This window comes from Hyaena hyaena, unplaced genomic scaffold, assembly GCF_003009895.1.
Source record: "Hyaena hyaena isolate Hyena2069 unplaced genomic scaffold, ASM300989v1 scaffold_89, whole genome shotgun sequence".
Classification (NCBI taxonomy): domain Eukaryota; kingdom Metazoa; phylum Chordata; class Mammalia; order Carnivora; family Hyaenidae; genus Hyaena; species Hyaena hyaena.
The window spans coordinates 476,289-504,014 of record NW_024080719.1 but is presented as its reverse complement, the minus strand read 5'-3'; the positions used below and the strand labels follow the sequence as shown (position 1 = coordinate 504,014).

Below are 27,726 nucleotides of genomic sequence, written 5' to 3'. Positions count from 1 at the left end.
TGTTAATTACTTAATATGAATATTATATGATGAAACAAAAATGCAACCTGGAAGAAAGAAAACTGTGGGTAAAATATTAAGTAAAGGAATACCTACATTATGACCAATTTATGAAAAGCTGAAGAGTAAATGGCTCTATAAAAGTTCTGTAATTATGTAGTATTACTAAACATCACCCACTGAAGCTGTTCTCCTTGAAAGAGAGTAAAGAATAGAACTATGTCATTACCTTTCATTTGTGATAACTAGAGTAAAGAAAACATGTGGAATGTATTTGTGTGACATTTAAGATTTACTTCAAGAAACTGACACAGTTTATAGTTGAGGCACAAAGATAAGTTATTTTAGTATGTATGTAAGCATTTATATGATTCTGTAGCAAAGGTGTATTCAAAGTACTATGGTGACTCAAAGGGCAGAGAGAAAGGGAAATTCTGTTATACTCACCAGTTGATGGGAGTTAGGAAAAAAATAGGAAAGATTTCATGTTCATATAAGGATGGATATTACTCTAGGGGCACCTGGGTGGCTCAGTTGGTTAAGCATCTGAGTTTGGCTCTTGTCATGATTTCACAGTTTGTGGGTTTGAGCTCCACATCAGGCTTTGTGCAAACAGCTCAGAGCCTGGAGCCTGCTTCAGATTCTATCTGTCTGTCTGTCTCACCCCCCCACTCCCCCACACACACTCTATCTCTCTCAAAAACAAATAAACATTAAAATAATTTAAAAAGAAAATGATAGATATTACTTTAACAGAGGTGGTAGTTGAAGATTAGAGGTCATGCCATGTAAAACTGAAGGCATAAGGAAGCATACAAAGATGGGAAAATATGAAATATAGCTTAAGAACAATTAATGGTATATGTATACATCTGCATATGGTATATAATGGTATATGTATACATATGCACACATGTATATACATGTGTGCATATAAAATATATATTCATAAAGGTGTAATGAGAAAGAAAACTAAAAAGTTCGTATGGAGATACATTGTGGAAGATTTTCTGTCACTTTGAGGTGTTAGCAGTCAGTTCATTGGGAAGCTTGCAAGATTTTGAGCAAGTAAGTGACATTAGAACTATATGGAAAGTTCACTTGGAGGCAGAATGAAGGATAAACTGGAGTGGAGAGAAACTAGGCAGAGAGCACAGTTAGGAAGTGATTATATATAAAAAAGGGGGGATTGCATTAGAGAGGTGACAGTGGGAATTTCAGGATTAAATAACATAAGATTTACAAGGCACAAAACATTTGCCATCCAGCTGACTAAGTGTAGGGGGTAAATGGGAAGAAACTGTTATAAAAGGCTTCCAGGGGGTGCCTGGGTGGCTCAGTCAGTTAAGCGTCCGACTTCAGCTCAGGTCGTGACCTCGCAGTTCATGGGTTCGAGCACCGTATCAGGCTCTGTGCTGACAGCTAGCTCTGAGCCTGGAGCCTGTCTTCAGATTCTGTGTCTCCCTCTCTCTCTGACCCTACCCAGCTCGCACTGTCTCTCAAAAATTAATTAATTAATTAAAAAACATTTAAAATATTAAAACAAAGCTTCCAGGCTTCTGGCCTGAATCATTGGGAAAATGGTGGTGCCATAAACAGAAAGGAAGTCAGAAAAAATTGTTCTAGGAAAGATGATAGTTTTCTTGTGTAGATCGATATCCAAGTTAAGATATTAAAAATATTTTTTAGAAGTATAGGTCAAAGAGGGTATTTGTAATTTGGAGATAGGACATTGAATTTTATCTACATAGATTGGAAATTACCAGAAATGAATTGAGATTACGAAGCCAGATAATATAGAAAGCAGTGAGACAAGATCTAGGAATGTTCTTGTGCATGGCAAGAAGACAAAGGGAAAGTTAATAAAGAAGAGAAGAAAATGAATGATCACAGAGTTTATAAACTTAGTAGGAGAAGAACAGCCAGTCTTGAGAGGCAAGAGAAAAGAGAGGGAGAAAGGTCTCTGTCACTTGTATCAAATGTTATTAGAGATATGAGGGAATTAAGAATGATTATATGTGATGCCTATAGATTTGGCATTTGGGAATGTGTTGGTTACTTTCTAGGGGTTTATTTTATTTTAGTACTTTAAATTTTATTTATTTGGAGGGAGAGAAGGAGGGAGGGGGAGAGAGAGAGAGAGAAGGAGAAAATGTGAACAGGGGAGGGGCAGAGAGAGATGGAGAGAGAGAATCCCAAGCAGGCTTTTGAGCTTGACCAGGGTTCAAACTCACAAACTCTGAAATCATGACCTGAGCTGACATCAGGAGTTGGACACTTAACCAACTGAGCCACCACCCAGGTGCCCCTTTAGGGATTCATTTTAAAAGCAAACAAAAATGGTTGAGGTTGACTATAAGAACCGAATGGTTGGAGATGAAATGAGAACATTAGATGTAGATTATAGTCTTCTTGTAGAATAGTAAAGAGAGAATGGGTTAAGGCAGAGGTGAGAAACCATGAAAGAGGGACAGAGAGGAAAAATAACAGTGCAAGTTATCAGTAAGACAGACTCAACAGCTCAAGAAGGAACTACAGCTCATAAAATATAAAGGCACTATTAAGAAGGGTGGAAGAGAGGAGTATTATGGAAATCGGAAGTTAAGGGCTTACATTGAAAAGTCTGAATATTACCAGCTTGAGGAAGTGTTCATCTAACAGGCATTTGAGGAGAAGGAATGAAGAAAGTTTGAACAAAAACTTAGTAGATATTATGTAACTAATGACTGAAAGGATGTTTAAGTAGTATTAGAGAAAACTTTTGCATCAAGTTAAATGGACATGTTAATTAAACATGTAGTAAGTCAGTAAATTCTTAGATTGAATGCACAGTAATAATCCGTGAACAACATTTATGAAATGGTTTACTCTCATATAGCTTTTTTTGTGCCCACAGTGTTTTATAAATCTATGCCTCAAATATTCTTTGTGAAGAATAGAACCAATAACTTATTTTGGATAGTTTTTATATACCCTACAAGGTGGGTTGAGTCTCATGTTATTTAAGATTTCTTTTACACTATTTTCTGTGATACATACAGGTTCTCGTGACACTCTGACACCTTTCCCAAACGGTAGTCCATCAGGCATTCAATAACTATATAAAGAACTAAACTTAGTTAGTAAAAGTCTATTTACAGTGAGCTCATGCATATTCTTTTTTTGTGGATATAATAAATTTGATTACTTAAACAGAATGGACACTATGATGATTTTACTAACATGTGTACTAACGTCTCAATCAGAAGAAGAGGGAAATGGATGGAGAGAATAAAAATAGACTGCTTTTTGCTGCTTAGTTGGATTACTTTTTTTCTGGGAGAAATTAAAATTGACCAAAATAGGTAGTGACATAATGATCTCTGAATTAAAATTATTCTAGTTTTTCGTGTTTTGTTAAGACTGCTTCCAGGTCAGTCAAGGAGGAACTGTGTTACTCTAATAGTCCTTGAGATGGATAGAGTGAAATAAAGTTAAAAACATCAAATCATAAGGAAGGCTGATACCAAGCATCTGTGTGAAGAACTACTTTAATATTCAGCTCTATATTTATATGATATCAGCATATATTTGAGAAAGGAAAAAAATGAGAAAATACACAATAAGAAAGGAATTCAAACAATATTAATATACTTGTATCCCATACATTTTAGTGGTAAAAATCTGTTCATATTAAATCTAACTAAAAATAGATTTTAGGCTAGTAAATAGTGGAGCTGGGATTCAAATGCTGGAGTTTTGATGTTAGAAACAATGATTTTATTCACTATGCTGTTTCCCTAAGATAGTGATATCCAGAAAACTGCTGCATATGTGTAGAAGGGCTATCTCATCCTTTGTTTTTTTTCATATTTTTTTTTTAAATATTTTTATTTATTTCTAGGAGAGAGAGAGACAGCGTGAGCAGGGGAGGGTCAGAGAAAGAGGGAGTCACAGACTGAAGCAGGCTCCAGGCTCTGAGCTGGCAGTCAGCACAGAGCCCGATGCGGGGCTCGAACCCACGAACCGCGAGATCATGACCTAAGCGAAAGTCGGACGCTTAACCGACTAAGCCACCCAGGCGCCCCTGTTTTTTTCATATTTTTAATAGACCTGAATGTGTTATGGAATGCCATTAGTTTAGAAGAATTGTAGAAGAGTATGTGGCAGCATTTAGGAATGAGGGGAAGCCAACATTGATGGTGCTGCACGTTATATTCAGAGGATCATATAACTTGAAAGCTGTTACAGAAATTTTAGAGTTATTTAGTACAGCTCCTTCATTTTACAGATGACTAATGGATGTCCACAGAGGATAAGTCACTTACATTTGGTATATTAGTTGCTTGATTGGTTGGTTAATTAATGGCAGGGAAAGGATTCTTGTTTTGAAAATATGTAAATATGTCTCAATTTTTTATCTGTAAAATGGAGGATGATAATCTGTTAAGTTTATTATAGGATTGAATGAAATAATACATGTATAACAGTGAGGACAGTATCTGGCACCCAAATAGTTAAGTTGTTCTTGTTATTTTTAGTAAATGATATCCCTGAGTCTGTTTTATTTTTCTCACTCTAAATGGAGTGACTTTGTTCTCTCTCTTTCTCTCTCAGGACGGAGTTATAATGATTTAAATCAGTATCCAGTGTTTCCCTGGGTCATCACCAATTATGAATCAGAAGAACTGGATCTTACCTTGCCAAGTAACTTCAGAGATTTGTCCAAGGTAATTTTTATAACAATAAATTTGATTATCTTTAATTTTCCCATTACCTTGTAAAAATCTTTTAATATAACCATAACTTTAATATATTTATCTTTTAAATGTGTTTCACTTTTTCAAAGTGAAATTTAAAATTGAATTTAAAATTTGAATTTAAAACTGAAAAATTTGGAAAAATGGATGATACAAATTGATAACAGTTAAAAGTATTAACAGTTGTATTCCGTTTTCCATATACATTTAGGAAGACATTATTCTAAAATATTAACTTCTTTTAAGAGTGTTAGTAATTGATAAAACATGTGAGTAAATCATGGCCACTTCTCACCGGCACTTTTATAAAAAGACAGGTAACTCTTCTACACTTCTCCAGGTGTCATACCTGACCTCTTTGCTACCTCAAAATCATTCCTCTTTAAATCTAATTTTGAATTCTATAAATCCACTGCTTTAAATCTTTCTTGACTTACAGTTATTCTTTTTTTTTTTTTTTTTTTTTTTACTTTATTAAAACATTTATTTCAATGTTTATTTTTGAGCGAGACAGAGTTGAGTGGCAGAGGGGCAGAGAGAGAGAGTGGGAGACAGAATCCAAAGCAGCTCCAGGCTCTGATCTGTCAGCACAAAGCCCGATGTGGGGCTCGCACCCATGGACATGAGATCATGACCTGAGCCAAAGTCAGACACTTAACTGACTGAGCCACCTAAGTAACCCTTGACTCACAGTTATTCTGACTGCAGAATAATTCTTTTCCAGTTCAGCATTTTGCTGTCTCTGCCTTTTATGTTGGTCTCCCTACTTTGTGAATGGCCAACTCTAGTCCTTTAGGTCATCCCCTCATAGAGATCATTACTATTTTTCTTCCCTGATATTCTGCTCTCTCTGTCTTTCAAAACACCTAAATATCCTGCATTTTAATATTCTTCTACCTATTTGTTTTGGTTCTTCTTGTCTCACTAAGCTCCACTAAGCTCCAAATGGTCGAGTTATTGTTCACCATTATTTTTCCAGTGCCTAGCATGGGGCCTGCCATTCACTAAATGTGTTAAATAACAAAATATATATGACATTTTCCCTAAGTTATAAAATATATTAACTGTATTCTATTCTTTAAGTGTAAAACATGTATATAATAAAGCAAAAATTACTTCTAATGAGCCACATACCAATAAGGAATAATTACATTTTAAATGTATACATTCATGTACACACACATTGACACATCCACTATTTTTTAACTAAGTATTTTCCCATGGCTTGGGTTCTTCAAGAATTTTCCTTTTCTGTCCTAGATTATCAGTAAATAGAATATTCTGTAGCATCATTTTGTGATATCAAATAAGGTTGTAATGTCTTTTATTCCTTTAACGTTTTATCATAGAGAATTCCAAGCATATATAAAGTAGACAAATTAGCATAATAAATTTACATCTACCAATTACTCTGCTTCAACAGTTATCAACTCATGGTTACTCTATTAATTTTTATATTCATTTTCTTTCTGCCTTCTCATATTACTTTGAAGCAAATCTTAGACATCATTTTTTTTATAAATATTTCAATATGTACTTCTAAAAGCAAAGGTCCCTTTTTAAAGCATAACCATAATACCATTAGTAAACCTAAAATATTAACAGTAATTTCTTAATATCATCAAAAACCTAGTAAGTATCACATTTCCAATCAAATTACAACTTTCATAATTCTTTTTAGTGTGTTTATTCAGATCAAGATCCAAATAAGGACCACATAGTACAATCAGTTAATACTGATTAAGTCTTAAGTCTCCCTTAATTCTGTAGGTTTCTCTTTTCATCTTTTCTTTCTGTCTAATTGATTAGTTGAAGAAACACATGTTTGTTGTATATATTTCCTCACAGTATGGGTTTTGCTCATTGCATCCCTGTGTTATGGTCTAACAGGTTTCTCCATCTTCTATATTTCTTATAAATTGGTAGCTGGGTTCAGAGGTTGATAGAATTCAGATAGACTACTGTTTCTTAGGAAGTTTTTGCATCCTTCTGTCAGAGGACATGTAATATCTTCTTTATGTTTCTTTTGTGATGTTAGTAATGCCTGGATTCATTGGTTCTGTAATCATTGCAAAATCATGATATTTATATTCTCTCATTCTAATTTTGTTGTTGGGACTCATTCCCTTCATCTACTATTAGGTTATTCAGTGGTACATTGCACTGGAAAGGCAGGATAAACCTTTAATTTTTGTCTCTTTTTGTGACTGTTTTTAAAACAGTGAACTGATTCCGAACATCCTCCAATGGCACCTGACTTTATAAAAAAAAAAAACCATCTTCATGGGGCACCTGGGTGTCTCAGTTGGTTGAGCGCCTGGCTTCGGTTCAGGTCATGATCTCACAGTTCATGAGTCAGGCCCCACATTGGGCTTGCTACTGTCAGCACTGACCCCACTTCAGACCTTCTGTTCTCCTATCTCTCTGTCCATGCCCTGCTTGTGTGCTCTCTGTAAAAAATAAATAAAACATAGAAATAAACATCTTTATGAAATCCTAGACCTAAGTGTATTTGATATTTCAATCCATTGCAGTTATTATTTTCTTTGATGTTAATTCAGTTGTTTCTGTTTTTGACCATGAGGACCCTCTTTAAGTTGCTCCTGAGTCATTTCGGTATAATCTTAGTATTCTTTGATAACTTCCATGCTCTCTGGTGTGACAAGTACTCCAGTCTTAACTCTTTTATTTTCTGGCCCAGTTCTAGAATCATGTATTTCTTTAAGGAGTTAATGGGAGCTCTTTTATTTATTTTTTTCTTAAATAGTTTCTTGTCAAGTTGGTTTCCATATAACACCCAGTGCTCATCCCAGCAAGTGCCCTCTCCCATGTGCATCACCCCCCTTCCCCTCTCACCCACCCGCATCAGCCCTCAGTTTGTTCTCAGCATTCAAGAGTCTCTCATGATTACTGGCCATTTTCTGTTTGATTACCTTCTGTCTCTACCCTCCATCTTTGCAGTTGTCATCTGATCTTGTAATGCCTCATGTTCTCTTTCACCTTTTATCCCTTTGATGTTGCTTTTCCCTTCATCTAGAAATTTGTACTTCCATGATACTGTCTGTACATATCTATTATAACACCTTACATCGTTACATAATGTATTATAATTTTGACATTTTTTCTTTCTGTTCCCCATTAAGGAAAATTATTAAATAGAAAGATTCTATTAATTTTTGTATCTCTGGTGTCTGGTACAGTTCTTAGAACTAAAAAAATATAGTAGTTGGTATATCTATTTTTTTTCACTTTAGAAGAGTTTTAATTTTCAAGAGAAAGTCTTTTTTTTTTAATTTTACATTTATTTGTTTTTGAGAGAGCGAGACAGAGCACAAGTGGGGGAGGGGCAGAGAGAGAGACACAGAATCCCAAACAGGCTCCAGGCTCTAATCTCTCAGCACAGAGCCTTATGTGGGGCTCAAACCCACGAACTATGAGTCATGACCTGAGCCAAAGTCAGTCGCTTAACCAACTGAGCCATCCAGGCACCCCAAGAGAGAATCTTTTTTGCAGAAGGTATCTGATAAGGGATTAGTATCCAGGATATGTAGAGAACTCTTAAAACCAACAACAGAAAAACCAAACAACCTGATTGAAAACTGGGTGAAGGACTTGGATAGACATTTCTCTAAAGAAGATTTGCAAATCTCAAATGAGTACCTGAAAAGGTGCCCAACATTCCTGATTGTCATGAAATTGTAAATCAAAGCCACAAATGACATACCAGTTCACACCCATTAGGCTGGGTATTGTAAAAAATATATATATAAATAAAGATAACAAGTGTTGACGAAGACATTGAGAAATTAGGACTACTGTGCATAGTTGATGGGAATGTAAAATTGTACAGTTGATAGGGAACAAGTTTGGTGCTTCCTTAAAAAGTTAAAAATAGATTTATTATAAGATCTAGCTATTCCACTTCTGGATATATATTTAAAATAATTGAAAGCAGAGACTTGAAGAGGTATTTGTATACCCATTTTTATTTTCATAGCAACTTTATCTACAACACCCAAAAGATGGAAGCAATCCAGTATCCACTGATGGATAAATAGGTAAACAGAATGTGGTATATACATACAGTGGTATGTTGTTGAGCCTTAAAGAGTTAGGGACCTCTGATACACACCACAAGATAGATGAGCCTTGAAGACATTATACTGAATGAAATAAGCCTTTCAAAAAAAATGACAAATACTGTATGATTCCGCTCATATCAGGTATTTAGATTTGCTGGTTTCATAGAGACAAAGTAGAATGCTGGTTGCCAGGGGATGGGAGGGAGGGAGGGAGGAATGGGGACTCATTTAATGAATATCGAGTTTCAATTTTGCAAGATGAAACAAGTCCTGGAAATGAATGGTAGTGATGATTGCCCAGTAGTATGAATATACTTAATGCCTTTGACCTGTACATTTAAAAATGGTTAAAATGACGGGGGGGGGGGGGCCCGGGGAACGCCTGACTGGCTCAGTTGGTTGAGCATCTGACTCTTGATTTTGACTCAGGTTGTGATCCCCAGGTCATGGGATTGAGCTCCATGTCAGGCTCCATTCTGAGCATGGAGCCTGTTTATGATTCCTTTTTCTCTCTGTCTGTCTCTCTCTCTCTCTCTTACTCTTTCTCTCTCCTGCTCACGCTCTCTCTCTAAATTAAAAAACAAAATTGGTAAAAATGGTAAATTTTATAAACTGTATATTTTACCACTATTTTTTGAAAGGGTCAGCAAGGCAAAAATATTACTTAATTGGACAGAAAGTAGGGATTTGAAAAAGTGCTTTCGTGTTCTGCTTTTGCTTCTCTGTGATCACCTTGAGAACATACCCCTAACATGCCCAGGTTAACCTGCCAGAAGGATGTGACTCACACATGGGGAATGGCTAGGTTGTACCAGAAGAGGCCATCCAAAGCCAGCCCTCAGGTGATTACAAACTAATGACTGAATATAACTAAGAGAACTAAATCTGGCCCAGAGTAGCAGAATTTCATGGGTAACACATTGACTATGAAGAATAATAAATGGATAAATTTTTGTTTTGTTTTGTTTTGTTTTGTTTTAGAAAAAGGAAAGCTTTGTTTACACTGGTATCATATTTGTTGTAAAACCCTGTAGTATTTCACTTGAATCTGTAGAACTCTCTGGTCTAATAATTGAGGACTGTGTATTAGTTTGATTTGTATAGTGAGTCATGTAGTAGGTCAGTAATAAAAACTTGCCCACTCTTTAATTCTCAGGCTATTATATCCTACCCTCTTTACATTATTTAAATTTTATGTACATAAAATTAAAAATCTCATTTTTCACTAATTTTTTCAAATGTAAATTTTGCTTCACAAAATAAATTATATTTAAATAAATAACTTCTAGTGTTTCAGAAGAATTGCCTTTGTAAAAATTTTTTAGACTGAGTCTTTCAGTTTGGACTTCTGTTTAAGCACATAGCTTAAGATTGTTTTGTGCTTAGGAGGACTTTTTGGTAGGCTTTTCAAGATCCAGTGATAGTAAGGTGGATTATAGACAGGGTGCATGTTTCTGTCTTGATGGAACAGTGACTAATAGTGGTAAGTGGGAGGCTATTTGGAAGTTTCTGCTGAGGTTGTAATTCTGTCTCCTGCTATCATTGTACCTGAACAAGAGCCCCCATAACCCTGTTGCCTCTTCCTACCATTGTTCTTTGCTAACTTCCTCTATTCTCTGCCTCTCACCTTGGTTTTCTATCCCACTGAACATCTTAAATGACCAGAGGAAAGCCTCCAGAGCAGTTTTTTCTCCTTTTTTTCCCCAAATGTACGCTATATAGTGTTTTTCATTATGAGAATTCATTAAAATAATGTCAGCAAAACGCTGTAACAAATTATTTGCCAGCAAAATAGAATCCTTTATTAACATCGAATTTTATATGTTGCAGCTATTTCTAAGGAATTTGACAAATACTTTTCTTGGGTGGGTAAAATACTGTTTTAACGAATGCCTTTGTAACTTATCTTCTGTGTATGATAAGTCTGTTTTTATGCTGTGCTAGATGACCAATGATAATTTTGCTTTTTTTAATTTTTTTTAGATTTGTAAAACAGGTAGAGGGCCTTAACTAAAAGAATTGAATTTGCTAGTCTATCCATACATGTCCATATTCACTATACAGAGGCATAAAAATAAAATTTGGTAATTTAGTGCCTTTAATTATAGTGGTGGTATCCATTTTTGTATTTTGAGAGATTTTATGAGAGATTTATACTTCAGGCTGAGGAAAGAATATAAAGAATGCTTTCAACAAGAACTGAAGGATATACCATTGAAAATAGTGAGCAGTGGTAATTAGGAGGGCTGGGAAGAGGTGGGAAGCTCTAGCATTCAACCTCATATAACTTAGCAGCAGTAGCTCAAATGCTATAAAAGTCATTCAAGTTAAAGAAAATGGAATTCTGTACTAATTGTTTTCATTAAATATTGATGGGATAAGTGAGTTTGAAATTAACTACATTATTTTAGGTAAAATAAGCATATTAGAATTTTGAAAATTGTGCTTTGCATGTATAAAATGATAGTAACTGTCTGCTTTATAAAAGTGTATTATTCCTGTTGGCGTTAAATTCTTCCATAATGTTTACAGTGTGATTCAATTTTCAGATATCTGTTTATACACGTAGTTTCAGGGAGATATCTCATACATAAAATGAGTTCCTGTGTGAATAATGATTGTAAGAGAATTATATTACAATTTTTCTCATAGTATGCATTTAGCAAACATTACTATTTGTTTAAGTAAACTTGTGAAATCATAAAAAACATCCTGTGCAAAGCTTAATTTAAAACATAAACAGATCTTATCCCCCTTCTTAAGGAGATTATATACCTTGACGGGCTTTAAAATGAACTGAATTATTTATATGTATTTATGTCCATTTAATTTCCCCAATGCTGTTTTTTAGGGGAGTTTTAGTAGGTTTGATACAATGCTACAGTTTTACTTGGTAATTTCTTCCATGTTGCACAGGGAATTTTCTTTCTGAAACTGAATTAAAGTAATCAGCAGCCTTTCTTCTCTATTGTTTTTCTGATCATTCTTCGTGAAAAGAAAAGGGTTGGATGGAAAAGTAAAAAATGTCTTCTTGAGGGCGTAAAGTTTTATTTTGTGCACAATATCTCCTTATAATTACAAATTAGTATTGTCATTCTGTTGAGAAGATCAAATAGCCTGAAAATCTGATAAAATTAATTTTTTTGTATGGATGTATTGAGAAGGTCCTAACAACATAATGGTTTAATCTTTTCTTTCAAAGCTGAAAAAAAGTAGGAATGAATTTTGAAGCTGATTTTTTTCCTTCACTTTCCCTGTTTTTTCACCACTAGTCTAAAATCCTGACCGATGAGAAGACAGATCTAACCATGCATAGACTTTGGAGTGACATTAATCTATATTTTACAGAAGACACTGATTTTTATATTTTGACAACCTCTTTGAAAGAGATAAGAATTAATATTTTCTTTCTGTCTTTTCTATATAAGAAATTATAATTAGGACAGGAATATATTTACAGAATGTCATATCATAGAAATAAATTATGATGGCAGAGTGTTTCAGTACTAGGACTTTGTAGATTAGGAAGATTTTCTTTACCACTGTGATTTTTTTTTTTCTTTAGTAGGAGAATAATTGTTGAAACCAGTCTTCCAAGAGAGGAAAACCCAGATTATCCGAGGCAATTATATCTCTTCTAATTGATCAATATAATTATTTTGGAATATTTGCTATGTATATGTACTGTCATCTGAATACCTATTCTGAAAAATGAGTTCTTAGATTGAAATGCAGTTGATAATCATTAACTTCCAAAAGAAAACTGCACTACTAAGAAAGAACATGTCACCTTATTATCGATAACTAGTTTTTATTGAGGATGTACTTTTTGTCAGGCTCTTACTTAAAAATGTTACATGTGTTAACCCTCACAAAACTCTTATAAGATAGATAACATTGTTTACTGTCTTTTACAGAGACAGGAACGGAGGCACTATGAAGTTAAGCAAGTTGCATAAGGCCATACAGGTAGTAGGTAGCACCAGAATTTAAACACTAACCCAGTGTTTTTCAAACTGCAGTTTACAAGCTAACATTTTAAAAAATGAATAGAAAAATATTTAATGATAATAAATACAGAACAAAAACCAAATAAACAAACAAAAAACAGAATCAGACCTCAGTGGGAGATACAGGCTTGGAGTTATGAAATGAATAAGTCATGGGGATAAAAAGCACACAATAAAGAATTTAGTCAGTGATACTGTAATAGTGATGTAATAGGAGAAGTGGTAGCTATACTTGTAGTGAACATAGCATAATGTATACACTTGTCAAAGCACTAAGTTGTATACCTGAAACTAATGTAATATTGTATGTCAACGACACTCAGATAGATAGGTAGATAGATATTGTAGGGAAAGAAATGAATAAAATGACAAAGCATAACATGAAGAAAATACCAGTGTGCAGTATGTATGAATCTTCTGCTTAAGCTGTGTGTGTTTGTGTACATGTGTGCGCTGGGTTATGGTTTATGTGACATATTTCTGACTATAAGTTTTGGCCCAGAGTGTTTGAGAAATACTGTAGTGTGGTAATACATGCCTTCACATTTGTCATCAGTTCCTGAATCTGTTTTAATGTTATTTTGTCAAGTTGACTTTCTCCTCTCATGCTGAAATACGTGGTAAAAATGCAACCAGCATTCTATTGCTTTAAAAAGGGAAGTTTTTCCAAATTGCTTTTCTTAGTGTGCTTGTCCCAGGCTATGCTCTAAGCATTTTTTGACTAAGCCTGTTTTATGAAAAAGCTGAATGTTTGGTTAGAACTACTGAATCCCTAATGTTATAACTTGGGTATTCATTTATTTTATCTTTTGTTTATTGAATAATACTGTGTGACAGAGACTCTTCATTTCTGGAAATTCAAAAGAATAAAATTAGGTAATTACCTTCCTAAAAAAATAAAGATTGGGGTGATAATGCAAAAATGGCCAAGGTATAAGCAAGTATTTTGCTTTTTAATAATTAAAGCTCACATTATTAAAATGAAGGAAAACACTAAAACAGTTTGAGGTAGAGGGAAAAGAAAATCATCCACTTTTCGCTTTAGAGCGCAAGCACAGTATGAGCTGTTCTTTAGGTTTAAAGCGCAGAAACAAGAAAGGTAAATATTAGGGGAAAATGAACCTGCACCATGATTTCCTGATTCTTCCTTGCAGTGTAGGAATCCAAGGAGAATTTACTATGATCATATCTTCAAACTGAATTTTAAATTGTGATCCAGGGCCCAAATCATAGTATTTTTTTCCACCATGATTGCATATGTTATAATCCCAATACCCATTCACAGCTCGGTTGAACTAGCAGCTTCTGTTGCCCTACTCTGGATCAAAATATTTCTAACGAGTAAATTCTCAGATAACTTAAAAGAACTGAATGGCAAAACTCTTTTGAATTTACTTATTTGCTGATGAGTTGCTATTATTTGTCTTTCGCATTTATTGGCTTCTCTCTCTCTCCCTCTCAGTTTAAAGGAAAAGTAGGTAATTTTCTGTCTCTCATTTATCTTTTACCATTTGGTTGTGTATTTTTTTATGTGAGATATGTCTCCCTAACACACGCATTTAATATACAGCATTCATCTTGACCTGGAATTGACTACCGACATTTAACTGTTGTTGATCAGACAGCACTTTGTTATCTCTTTAAGTTTTAAGTGCTGTTTCTGACGAATGCCAGTCCTTTTAGTCCTGTTCTGTAACAGATATACCAGGAATCAGTATACCATCTAGATGTCACAGAGGGAAAAGAACACTCTTTTGGGAGGGGAGGGGAATATTGTTTCAATATGATAGGTGTTATAACCTTTATTTTATTTTTTTAATTTATTAGGCTTCAGTCAAACCAAAGGAATTAAAAAAATTTTTAAAACCTAATGACATTACAACAGTAAATATTGGATCTTAAAGCATTTAGGCAAAATGTAAATACAGAGAAAGAAATTAATTATCCCATGCTTGGTTTTTTGGGGATTTTATTTTTGGCTGATAAAATATATTTAAAATATTTAAATCTTGGCATCAAATATGGATGCCACAATGATGTTGAGGATTTTGGTATAAATTATATCCATTGCTTTGGGGAGTTTACAGTCTAATCAGAATTATGTGGGGAGAGTTTAGAATATTATTTGTGAGGGAAGCCCTGGTATGTGCCTTCCTATGTAAAGACACATTTTACATATGCTATCTTATTAAATCTCTCAACAGTACTATAAGCAATGTGTTATTATCTATACTTCACAAATAAGGAGACTAAGATCTAGTGAGGTTTAAGGAACTCTACAAGGTCACACATTTTCCTAGTGTTAAGGCTCTCAGATATGTCCATGTCAGTGAACTGGAAGACTTTAGGGATAAGTGGAAAGAGTATTTCAGATTGAATACTTACATTTATGTCCACTTATTTCCCCAAATCCAACTATTCTTCCCTTTATCTTGGCAAAAGGGAAGAAGTGCACTTGTTAGAGAAATTATACCAGAGAAGTTTCTGACTTGAGAAAACCAAGAACAGAGGAAGGCTTGAAGGGAAGGAATAGAAAACAGGATAAACTGAAAGCTTCAAGTACTGAATGTTGAAGGCACCCAGACCCCCTTTGCTGTCATGCTATCAGAACTCTGGCAGGCAGGCTTATACCAGCCCTACCCTGTAAGACAGAAGATTGTATTACTCTTTGGACATACTGACTGGCTCAAGAATAAAGACCTAAGAAATGTTAACAATTTAGGGATTCCACTTGGAGCCCACCTGATTTCCCTTCAGTGAAGTCTGCCAGTTCACAAATTTACTTAGGCTTGATGTACTATAGTCAGCTCTTTTGTGCCTCATTCTAAAACTGAGCATACAACCAAGTGTTAGCAAACATTTAAAGATAGTCTCCAGAGTGAAAGATGACAAAGACTAAAACAAATAGAAAAATACAAGAAGCCAGAAGAAACAGAGACAATTTAGGAAACAGAAGAAACCTTAAAAACAAAATCAGAATAAATATCCTCACGGAGGTAGCAGAAAACTCTGGCATTAAGAGAGAAAGGAAAATGGTCCTATAGAAAGCAGAATGTTATGGCAGATGGTTTTTAAAAGACACATGTAAATGATATAGGAAAATAGCCTAGAAAGAAAAAATTAGAGAACTAAGTAGGAGATGTTTGGATTTAGATAACATATTATGTCAGTCTGCTTTCATTTATTAAGGGACCTTTCTCAATTACTTAATTGGTGGGAGGGGTGGTCCTATATAGCAAACAGCTATTTATATATTTTTTATAGGTAGGTAGTTGTATACAGTTATTTATAGTATAATGAAGAAAATTTTTCATGGGTACACTGACCTTTTTAAACTTTAAATTAGTATTTGTTCAATTTGATGTGTTTAGTTTAAAATATAGTTGCATAACTCTTTCCTCAAGATGTAAAATAAGTTCAGCAAAGTGTAAAATGTACGTGTGGAGAGAGAGAGAGAGCTTGTGATGCATTTAGAAGATTGGCTGAAGTTTTGTTTTTAAACCAGGAAAAGAATGTTTTCTGTGACTTTTTAAAAAAATTTTACATTTATTAAATATTAGTACTCTACATAGCAGATTTTGTTTTCTAGAAGCCACCTTTTAGGAGAAGCTTTCAAATGCCTCTAACAGAGGTTAACCTTACACTTAATTTAAGCAGCCTTCAATGACATTGTTTTTTAACATTAGTCAGAATATGATAAACTGAAGTAACTGAAATGGATTGTGGTTAATATTACTGTCAGGGTGATGAATAATCCTGACATACACCAGCAACACACTGCCAGTCAGTAATGCTCAAAGTTAAGTATTTATTCTCTAATCATCCTAAGTTACTGTGGTGTGGAGTGACCATTTATTATTATTTATAAAGGAATTATTTTATTTACAAAGCATTCCCAGTTTTATCCCTTAATAGTTCCTGCTTTCTTACTTTAGTGCTGGATGTACTAACTTGGGTAGATTCAGAGGAGGGAACATATATCTACCATGAATTTATATAAAAATTGATTTCTAAACACCTAGAATTTGGGCTGTGTTTTTTAAAGTTTAATAAGTAATGGTTTATACTAGTAACAAGGTTAAAAGTAAGCTATACTTCTGATTTCAAGGTGTGTGTGTGTGTGTGTGTGTGTGTGTGTGTGTGTGTGTGTGTGAAGTAAAAGTAGTAGGAAGACATTTTAAAAACCTGCTTATTTGTAGCTTTTTTTCTATACCTGTGTATGTCAACTTATAAATTTGTCATTCTTAGATTTTCCCCCAGCTGTCAAAATTTATTTTATTTGACTATGTGGTATGTTTTGGTGGGGCATTTATTTATTTTTTATTTGATGTATAACTGACATACAATATTCTATCAGTTTCAGGTGTACAGAATAGTGATTTGATATCTGTATATATTGCAGAATGATCACCATAAGAAGTCTAATTAAATGTAGTATGCAGTTTATAGTGGGTAATGCGTCTTTTCTTTTAGTCACACATCCACATTCTTGTCCAATTATTTAAATTCAACATAAGTTTATGTTGAATACATGTGCTTACTCAAACAATTACTAATTTGCTAGTTAACTTTTGTAGACATTATTCTGAGTACCGCCCCAGGAACAAAAGTGAATGAAATAGTTTCCACTTTTTAAAATTTTATAACTGAATGTGATATATGAACCATTTATAGGAGAATAATATAATCAGAAACATTTTATTTCTCTGTGACTTAATTTTAAACCTTCCCACTTTTAGAAAAGGATTTTTTTAATGTGAGTTCATGATTTATGATGTGAACCAAATTTTTGAGAATGGAAAAAGGATAAATTCTGAAAACAAAAATCACTGGCCTGATACAAAAAGTAAAATAGATGAGTAAATAGTTAATTTTTTTAATGTTAGGAAGAAAAGAAAATTAGAAGTTTTACTTAGAAATATATCCTGTAAAACTATATTAACTTCTTTAAAAATGTGTTTTGATAAAGTCACTAAATTATGGAAGTTATAGATGTAGGGTGACATATCTCAGGAAATTATTTGAAAATGGGAGTGATGCCTTTGTGAATATTAGACAAAATGATTAAAAGACATTAATCGCATTCAGAACTCTTCAAATCATAACCCTGTTGTTTAATGCCTTTATAAACTTGAGGCATCACCATCTTTTTTTTTTTCTTTCATAGTTTATTGTCAAGTTGGTTTCCTTATAACACCAAGCGCTCTTCCCAAACAAGTGCCCTCCTCCATGCCAATCACCCTCCTTCCCCTCTCCCCCACATCAGCCCTCAGTTTGTTCTTAGTATTCAACAGTCTCATGGTAAGCCTCCCTCCCTCTCCCCAACTATTTTTCCCCTTCTACTCTCCCATGGTTCTCCATTAAGTTTCTCCTAATTCTCCTATAAGCGGAAGCATATGGCATGTCTTTCTCAGTCTGACTTATTTTACTCAGTATAACACTCTCAAGTTCCATCCACATTGCTACACATGGCCAGATTTCATTCTTTCTCACTGCCATGTAGTATTCCATTGTATAGATAAACCATATCTTCTTGATCCATGTGTCAGTTGATGGACACTTAGGTTCTTTCCATGATTTGGCTATTGTTGAAAGTGCTGCTATGAACATTGAGGTACACGTGCCCCTGTGCATCAGCACTTCTGAATCCCCTGGATAAATTCCTAGCAGTGCTACTGCTGGGTCATAGGGGAGTTCTACTGTGAAGTTTTTGAGGAACCTCCACACTGTTTTCCAGAGGGGCTGTATGAGTTTACATTCCCAACAGTGTAGAAGGGTGCCCGTTTCTCTACATCCTCGGCAGCATCTAGAGTCTCCTGATTTGTTCGTTTTAGCCACTCTGACCGGTGTGAGGTGGTATCTCAGTGTGGTTTTGATTTGTATTTCCCTGATGAGGAGGGATGCTGGGCATCATTTCATGTGTCTGTTGGCCATCTGGATGTCCTCTTTGGAGAAGTGTCTGTTCATGTCTTCTGCCCATTTCTTCACTGGATTGTTTGTTTTTCGGGTATGGAGTTTGGTGAGTTCTTATAGATTTTGGATACTAACCCTTTATCTGATATGTCATTTGCAACTATCTTTTCCCATTCCATCAGTTGCCTGTTAGTTTTATTGATTGTTTCCCTTGCTGTGCAGAAGCTTTTTATCTTGATGAGGTCCCAATAGTTCAGTTTTGCTTTTGATTCTCTTGCCTTTGGGGATGGGTCAAGTAAGAAATTGCTGTGGTTGAGGTCAAGAGGTTGTTTCCTGCTTTGTCCTCTAGAGTTTTGATGGTTTCCTGTCTCACATTCAAGTCCTTTATCCATTTTGAGTTTATTTTTGTGTCTGGTGTGAGACAGTGATCTAGTTTTATTCTTCTACATGTTGTAACCCAGTTCTCCCAGCACCATCTGTTAAAGAGGCTGTCTTTTTTCTACTGGATACTCTTTCCCACTTTGTCAGAGATTAGTTGGCTGTACATTTGTGGGTCCAATTCTGAGTTCTCTATTCTGTTCCATTGGTCAATGTGTCTGTTTTTGTGCCAATACCATACTGTCTTCGTGATGACAGCTTTGTAGTAGAGGCTAAAGTCTGGGATGGTGATTCCTCCCATTTTGTTTTTTTCTTCAGTATTACTTTGGCTATTCGGAGTCTTTTGTGGTTCCATACAAATTTTAGGGTAGTTCTAGTTTTGAGAAGAATGCTGGTGCAATTTTGATTAGGATTGCATTGAATGTGTAGATTGCTTTGCGTAGTAATGACATTTTAATTATATTTATTCTTCCAATCCATAAGCATGGAATGTTTTTCCATTTCTTTGTGTCTTCTTCAATTTCCTTCATAAGTTTTCTACAGTTTTCATCATACAGATCTTTTATATCTTTGATTAGGTTTATTCCTAGATGTTTTATGTTTTTCTGTGCAATTGTGAATGAGATCAGTTTCTTGATTTCTCTTTCCATTGCTTCATTATTGGTTTATAAAAATGCAGCCAGTTTCTGTATGTTGATTTTGCAACTTTGCCGAATTCATGGATCAGTTCTAAGAGGCTTCTAGTGGAGTCTGTCGGGTTTTCTATGTAGAGTATCATGTCTGCCAAAAGTGAAAGTTTGACTTCATCTTTGCCACTTCTAATACCTTTTATTTCCTTTTGTTATCTGATTGCTGATGCTAGGACTTCCAGCACTATGTTAAACAACAGTGGTGAGAGTGGACATCACTGTCGTGTCCCTGATTTCAGGGGGAAAGCTCTAGGTTTTTCTCCATTGAGGATGATGTTAGCTGAGGGCTTCTCAAAAATGGCTTTTACGATGTTTAAGTAATTTCTTTCTAACACAACTTTCTCAAGGGTCTTTATTAAGAAGCGATGCTATATTTTGTCGAATGCTTTTTCTGCATCTATCGGCACGATCATATGGTTTTTGTCTTTTCTTTTGTTAATGTGATGTATCACATTGATTAATTTGCTAAGATTGAACCAGCCCTGTAACCCAAGACTGAATCCCACTTGATCATGGTGGATAATTCTTTTGATGTGCTGTTGCATTCGATTTGCAGGTATCTTGTTGAGGATTTTTGCATCTGTATTCATCAAGGATATAGGCTTGTAGTTCTCTTTTTTGTTTTTGTTTTTTTTTTTTGCTGAGTCTGTGTCTGGCTTGGGAATCAAAGTGATTCTGCCTTCGTAGAATTAGTCCAAAAGTTTTCCTTCCATTTGTGTTTTTTGGAATAGCTTGAGAAGAATGGGTATTAACTCTGATTTAAATGTCTGGTAGAATTCTCCAGGGAAGCCATCTGGCCCAGGGCTCTTATTTGTTGGAAGATTTTTGATAACTGATTCAATTTCTTCACTAGTTATGGGTCTGTTCAGATTTTCTGTCTCTTTCTGTGTGAATTTTGGTAGTGTGTGTCAGTTTAGGAATTTGTCCATTTCTTCTAAGTTGTCCAGTTTGTTGGCATATAATTTTTCATTGTATTACCTGATGATTGCTTGTTTTTCTGAGGGATTGGTAGTAATAAGTCCATTTTCTTTCATGATTTTGTCTATTTGGGTGTTCTCTCTTTTCTTTTTGAGAAGCCTGGCTAGAGGTTTGTCAATTTTGTTTGTTTTTTCAAAAAACCAACCCTTGGTTTCATTGATCTGTTCAACTGTTTTTTTGGATTCCATATTGTTTATTTCTGTCCTGATGTTTATTATTTCTCTTCTTTTGCTGGGTTTGGGGTGTTCTTGTTGCTCTCCTTCTAGTTCCTTTAGGTGTGCTGTTAGATTTTGTATTAGTGCTTTTTCTAACTTCTTGAAATATGCCTGGAGTGCAGTGTACTTTCCTCTTAGGACTGCCTTTGCCACATCCCAAAGAGTTTGGATACTTGTATTTTCTTTTTCATTTTTCCATGTATTTTTTAAATTCTTGCCTGATTGGCTCATTCATTCTTTAGTAGGGTGTTCTTTAACCTCCATGTTTTTGAAGGTTTTCCACTTTTTCCTGTGATTGATTTCAAAGTTCATAGCATTGTGATCTGAAAATGTGCATGGTATGATCAAAATTCTTTTATATTTTTTGAGGGTTACTTTATGTCCCAGTATGTGATCTATCTTGGGGAATGTGCCATGGGCACTTGAGAAGAATGTGAATTCCATAGCCTCAGGATGTAGAGTTCTAAATATCTCTGTCAAATCCATCTGGTTCAATGTGTCATTCACGTCCATTGTTTCTTTAGTGATTTTCTGTCTAGTTTATCTATCAATTGCTGTAAGTGGAGTATTAAAGCCCCCTGCTTTTGACACATTCTTATCCTAAGATTGATTCTGTTTGTGATTAATAGTCTTATGTATTTGGGTACTGCCGTATTCAGTACATAGACATTTATAACCGTTAGCTCTTCCTGATGGATAGACCCTGTAATTATTATATAATGCCCTTCTTCATCCCTGGTTACTGCCTTTACTTTAAAGTCCAGTTTGTCTGATATGAGTATGGCTACTCCAGCTTTCTTTTGACTTCCAGTAGTATGATAGATATTTCTCCATCCTCTTACTTTCAATCTGAAGGTGTCCTCAGGTCTAAAATGAGTCTCTTGTAGACAGCAAATAGATGGTTTTTGTTTTTATCCATTCTGCTACGCTACGTCTTTTGATTGGATCATTCACCCATTTACATTCAGTGTTATTATTGAGAAATATGGGCTTAGAGTCATGTGTTCTCTGTAGGATTCATGCTTGTGGTGGTGTCTCTGATATCTTGTGTTCCTTGCAACATTTCCCTCTTAGAGTCCCCTTCAGGATTTCTTGTAGGGCTGGTTTAGTGGTGATGAATTCTTTCCATATTTGTTTATTTGGGAAGACTTTTATCTCTCCTTCTATTCTGAATGACAGGCTTGCTGGGTAGGGGATTCTTGGCTGCATATTTTTTCTATTCATCATTTTGAAGATTTCCTGCCATTCCTTCCTGGCCTGCCACGTTTCAGTAGATAGGTCTGCAACTACTCTTATAGGTCTCCCTTTGTATGTTAGGGCCCTTTTCTCCCTAGCTGCTTTCAGAATTCTCTCTTTGTCCTTATATTTTGCCAGCTTCACTATGATATGTGGTGCAGAAGATCGATTCAAGTTACATCTGAGGGGTGTTCTTTGTGCCTTTTGAATTTCAGTGTCTGTTTCCTTCCACAGATTGGGGTAGTTCTCAGCTGTGATTTTTTCAAGGACTCCTCAGTGCCTTCCCCTCTCTCTTCCTCTTCTGGATTTCCTATGATATGGATATTATTCCATTTGATTGTATCAGTTAGCTCTTGCACTCTCCTTTCATGTTCCTGGATCAATTTATCTCTCTTTTTCTCGACTTCCTCTTTTTCTGTAATTGTGTCTTCTAATTCACCTCTTCTCCTCTCTGTCTCTTCAGTCCGTGAATTGGATGCCTCCATTTTATTATGCACCTCATTATAGCAATTTTTAATTCATCACAACTATTTTTAAGCTCCATAGTCTTTGTAGCAGTAACTTTTCTGATGTCTTCCATTCTTTTTTCAAGCCCAGCGATTAATTTTATGACTGTTGTTCTAAATTCTTGTTCAGTTATGTTGCTTATATCTGTTTTAAGCAGCTCTTTAGCTGTCATTTCTTCCTGAAATTTCTTTAGAGGAGAGTTCTTCTGTCTCATCATTTTGGCTAGCTTTTTATCTCTTGTTAGTTTTAGGAGCTTCTTATGCATTCTGTACCTGCGAGTACTGCTATATTAAGGAAGGCTCATTGACTGTCTAGGCCCTGTCCGTTCAAGAAGTGTTCTTTTAAGCTTAAATGTCCATCAGCTGACAAATGGATCAAGAAGAAGTGGTTTATCTCTACAATGGAATACTACATGGCACTGAGAAAGGATGAAATCCGGCCATGTGTAGCAACATGGATGGATCTTGAGGGTGTTATGCTGTGCGAAATAAGTCAGGCAGAGAAAGACAGCTACCATGTGTTTGCACATATAGGAAGATTAGGAAGAACTTATCAGAGGACCATGGGAGAGAAGAAGGGTGGAAATGGGGGGAGACGGAGGGAGGCAAACCATGAGAGACTCTTGAATTTTGAGAACAAACTGAGGACTGATGGGTATGGGGGAGAGGGTAAGGGGGGTGATGGATATGAAGGAGGGCACTTTTAGGGATGAGCACTGGGGATTATATGGAAACCAACTTGACAATACACTATTTAAAAAAAACAAGGACTAAAGAGTAAAAAAAAAAAAAAGACGTATTCTTTTAATGTTGTCTCTCGTTGTTTGATTATTTTATTTCCCTATTCTTAGTGGTATTTGGGACTTTCTACCATAAGTACTTTGGCTTGTTTTTTGAGGTAGCCCTGAAAGAGAAAACAGACAGACAAACACACAGGTAACAAGGCATGCAAACACACAGAAAAATCCAACATATGAGCTAACAGAAAGGGAAAAAGAAAAAGAAAATAAGAAAAAGAAGAAGAAGAAGAAAGAAAAAAAAAAGACAAAGGCCAGTCTAAAAGTATAAAACCAGAATCCCCAGCTACAAATTGGGAGCAGGGTGTATGTTGTGCTGATGGCAGAGCATATACCCAGAGAGAAATGTCGGGTCATGGAGAAAAGCAAAATTGAACAATGACCAGGCAGAGAGACTAAGAGGCTTAATTCAGAGAGAGAAAAAGGAGAATATGGTAGGAAACGAGGAGAAAGAAAGAAGTATAGTGTTATTCAGAGAAACTATATAGTCTGATTACTCCAGAGAGAGAAAGGTAGCAGTGGAGGTGTAGAATATACATCTAGAGAATGGATTAAATGTGACTGTTTAAGCAAGCCAATGACAAGAGTGCCCAGTCCAGCAGAGGGGAGGGATATGAATGAGAGAAGGGAAAATATATCTGAATAGAAAGAATTGATCTAGAGTTAATCATGGCAATGCATCCATGTTGGTCTTGCCCCAGGCTCCAGTGGAAAAAAAAAGGCCGCTCTCTAGCAGGGATGGGCATGGTTTGGTATAGGCAGGTCTTAGCCTCCACTGCAGTCCTCCCTGCCACTCCCTGAAGTCTGTCTTGGTGGTTGTGGGGAGCAAAATGGTGGCACCCCAGTCCTCTCTGGAACCAAGCACATCAAATTGCTCCCTTGGGTCCAATCTCCCTGAACCGGGTGCAGCCAAGTTGGGCCTTGGTCTCTGTCCCAAGCCCCGCCTCATTTCCAGGTCCCAGTCCAGGCACTTTATTGATACCGCCGAAAACACAGTTCTGCAGTTCAGCAGCCTCCCTCCCACCTGGGGTCGAACTGGGGAGTGGTGGTGCAGCCTCTGGTCTGGCTGTCTCTCTGCCACAGGGGATCTAGCCAGGGGAGCAGCAGCACAGTTTCTCCTGGGACGGAGGGAACCCACTTCAAAGTTATCACCTCAGAACTAAGAACACTCTCTAAGCCGAGGTTTTTCTCTTCTCCAGGGACACTTCTATGAGCAGTTTCATCTGCTCTTTCTTTTCCCCTCGACTCACTGAGGCTCTGCATGAGGGGGGCTCCCTCCCTTCCCTCCATGTCATCAGTTCCAGCCGCTTTTAACTTCCCTGGTTTGCACTCACGCACTTATGAGGTTGCCTTCCCCATGTACTCTGTCTCTTTCTCTTCCCAAACTCCTGTGGTTCAGTGTCCTATGGCTTCAGGCCTTCTCTGTTTGAGAGATGGATGAGAGCGAAACGCATGGAGCTCCCTACATCTCCGCCATCTTGCTTCCCTTCAGCTTCTCATTTTCAGTTATTACCATCTTTATTGCACGTTTGTTCTATTCTGCCCTAGGCCCTGATTTGTTCAACAATTTCACTGATATTACAGATAGAAAATAGATATTGCTTTTCAGTTAAGTAAAAACTTTTTAAAAATATTTATTGATTTTTTAATAGTTTATTGTCAAGTTAGTTTCCATATAATACCCAGTGCTCATCCCCACACGTGCCCTTCTCCATGCCCATCACTCTCCTTCCCCCCCTCACTCCCTCTCCCCCACTATTTGAGGGAGAGAACATGGGCAGGGGAAAGACAAAGTGAGCGTAGGACAGAAGATCCAAAATGTGCTCCATGCTGACCTCAGCGAGCCTGATGCAGGGCTCAAACTCATAAACTGTGAGATCATGATCAGAGCCAAAGTCAGATGCTCAGCCAACTGAGCTATCCAGGCACCCGACTAAAATAAAAAAAATTTAGATAATTTTGGCAAAATGGAATGCATGAAATATTTGAATGAAGTACAAAGAAATAATATAAAGTTTTACATTTAGTCTTAGAAATTTCTAATGCAAAAAACATAAAGAAAGGACAAAGAAAAGTCAATGTTACAAAATATAAATGGCAGTAGTCTTGTTAATGGGAAGGAATATAAAAATGTGGCATTTTTTAGTAACCTATAGATTCTGGTCCTTTGAAGGGACTGTTCATTGCAAGAGGCCTGTTGATTCACATGTACATATATATGTTCAAGAGACTGTCTTACTGGAAAAGTTAAAAGCTGATGATTTAGATTATTTAGTTGACAATGTGCTTATTATTAACCAACAGTGTTTTGGCTTTTCTAAAAATAAGTTGGGTCAAAAATAATTATTATTACACTCATATTGTAACTTCTGATTCAACCTATTTTTAACCTCTAATGTATCATGGGTATACGGTAAGAGTCGGGGTTCAGTTTTTACAAATGCAAGTCCATTTCTTTCTCATGAAATATCTTGGCACCTTTGTTGGAAATAAATTAACTATATATGTATGGGTCCATTTCTAAGCTCTGTTCTGCCCAATTAGTGTATCTCTTCTTATATCAATATCACACTATCTAGGTTACTGTAGCTTTATAGTAAGTACTATAAAGCTACAGTATTACTGTATTACTTTATAAATAATAATTACTTTATAAAGTAATAAAATCAGGTCATATGAATCCTCCAACTGTATTCTTTTTTTCAAACTTGTTTTAGCTATTCTAGTCCCTCTATTTTTCATATAAATTTTAGAATCATCTTGTCAATCCTACTGGGATTTTGATTGGAGTTATATTTAATCAGTTAGACAATTTTTGCTAAGAATGGTATATGTAAAAAAAAAACAATGAATCCTTCAGTCCATGAATTTGATTTATCTTCCTTCTATTTAGGTTTTCTTTAATCTCTCTCTAATGCTTCACAGTTTTTGGCATGCAATTCTTATACATATTGTTTACCCTTAAATTTTTCATATATTTATTTATTTATTTTTAATGTTTTTTTTTCCCCCTTAATTTCTGAGAGAGAGAGACAGCGCGAGCAGGGGAGGGTCAGAGAGAGAGGGAGGCACAGAATCTGAAACAGTCTCCAGGCTCTGAGCTAGCAGTCCACACAGAGCCTGACTTGGGCCTCAGACCCACTAACCGTGAGATCATGACCTGAGCTGAAGTCATAACTTAACCGACTGAGGCACCCAGGCGCCCCTCATATTTTTAATATTTATAAAAATTTCAGCTTCAGTTATTTATTATTTGTATACAGAAATACAGCTGAATTTTGTACATTGATCTTGTATTTTGCACCCTTGCTAGACTCTGTTATTTGTATTAGCAGCCTTGTTGTAGACTTTTTGGGACTTCCTACATATATGAATATATCATGTCTGAATGAATACCTACTACATTATGAAATATTGACTAGAAGTGTTGAGAATGTCCTGTCTTTCGTATTAGGGGAAAAGTATTCAATCTTTTACCATCTTGTATACTAGCTATATAGGTTTTTCATACATATCCTTTATCAGGTTGAGGAAGTTCTATTTCTAGTTTGTTGAAAGTTTTGTTATAGTTGGATATTGAATTTTGTCAAATACTTTTTCTGAAGATAATCATATGGTTTTTCTTTATATGTTAAAATGGTAAATTTTATACTGGTTAATTTTGGATTCATTCCTAAAATAAATCGTATTTGATCATGATGTATTATCCTTTTTAATAAACAGATGAATCTGATTTGCTAATTCTCACGAATTTTTGCATCTGTGTTCAGGAAGTGTATTTGTCTATAATGTCCTTGTCTAGTTTTGACTTCAGGGTAATGCTGGCAGGACAAAATGAGTTTTGAAGTTATTCCCTCTTGTTTCCTTTCCTAGATAAGATGGTGTAGAAATTATTTCATCCTTAGTGGAATTCATTAGTGAAACTATTTGGCCCAGGAATTTTATTTCTGGGAAGGTTTTCTTAAAACTTTGAGTTAAATTCATAGATATAGGACTAATCTTGATACCTTTTTGTTCTTTAATGATCTTTGGTAGTGTGACTCTCTCACGGTATTTGCTTATTTCATCTTTTATTCTTGATTTTGGTAGTTTGTTTTCTTTCTTTCTCTCCATCAGCCTTACTGTGTAGTTTATTTATTCTTCTGTTGCTTTTCCTGTGTTCAGTTTTTAATGATCTTTGCTT

The 27,726-nt window shown here is 35.5% G+C and overlaps 1 protein-coding gene across 6 annotated transcripts in view; it reads left to right on the top strand.

The window, feature by feature from the left end:
* Window positions 1–27,726, top strand: part of LRBA (LPS responsive beige-like anchor protein) — a 737,219-nt gene that overhangs the window by 535,861 nt on the left and 173,632 nt on the right. For all 6 annotated transcript variants that reach the window (XM_039234337.1, XM_039234336.1, XM_039234335.1 and 3 more), the window contains one exon: window positions 4,597–4,709. In XM_039234337.1, coding sequence (XP_039090268.1) covers window positions 4,597–4,709 — 113 coding nt within the window. The remainder of the gene's footprint in view (window positions 1–4,596; window positions 4,710–27,726) is intronic.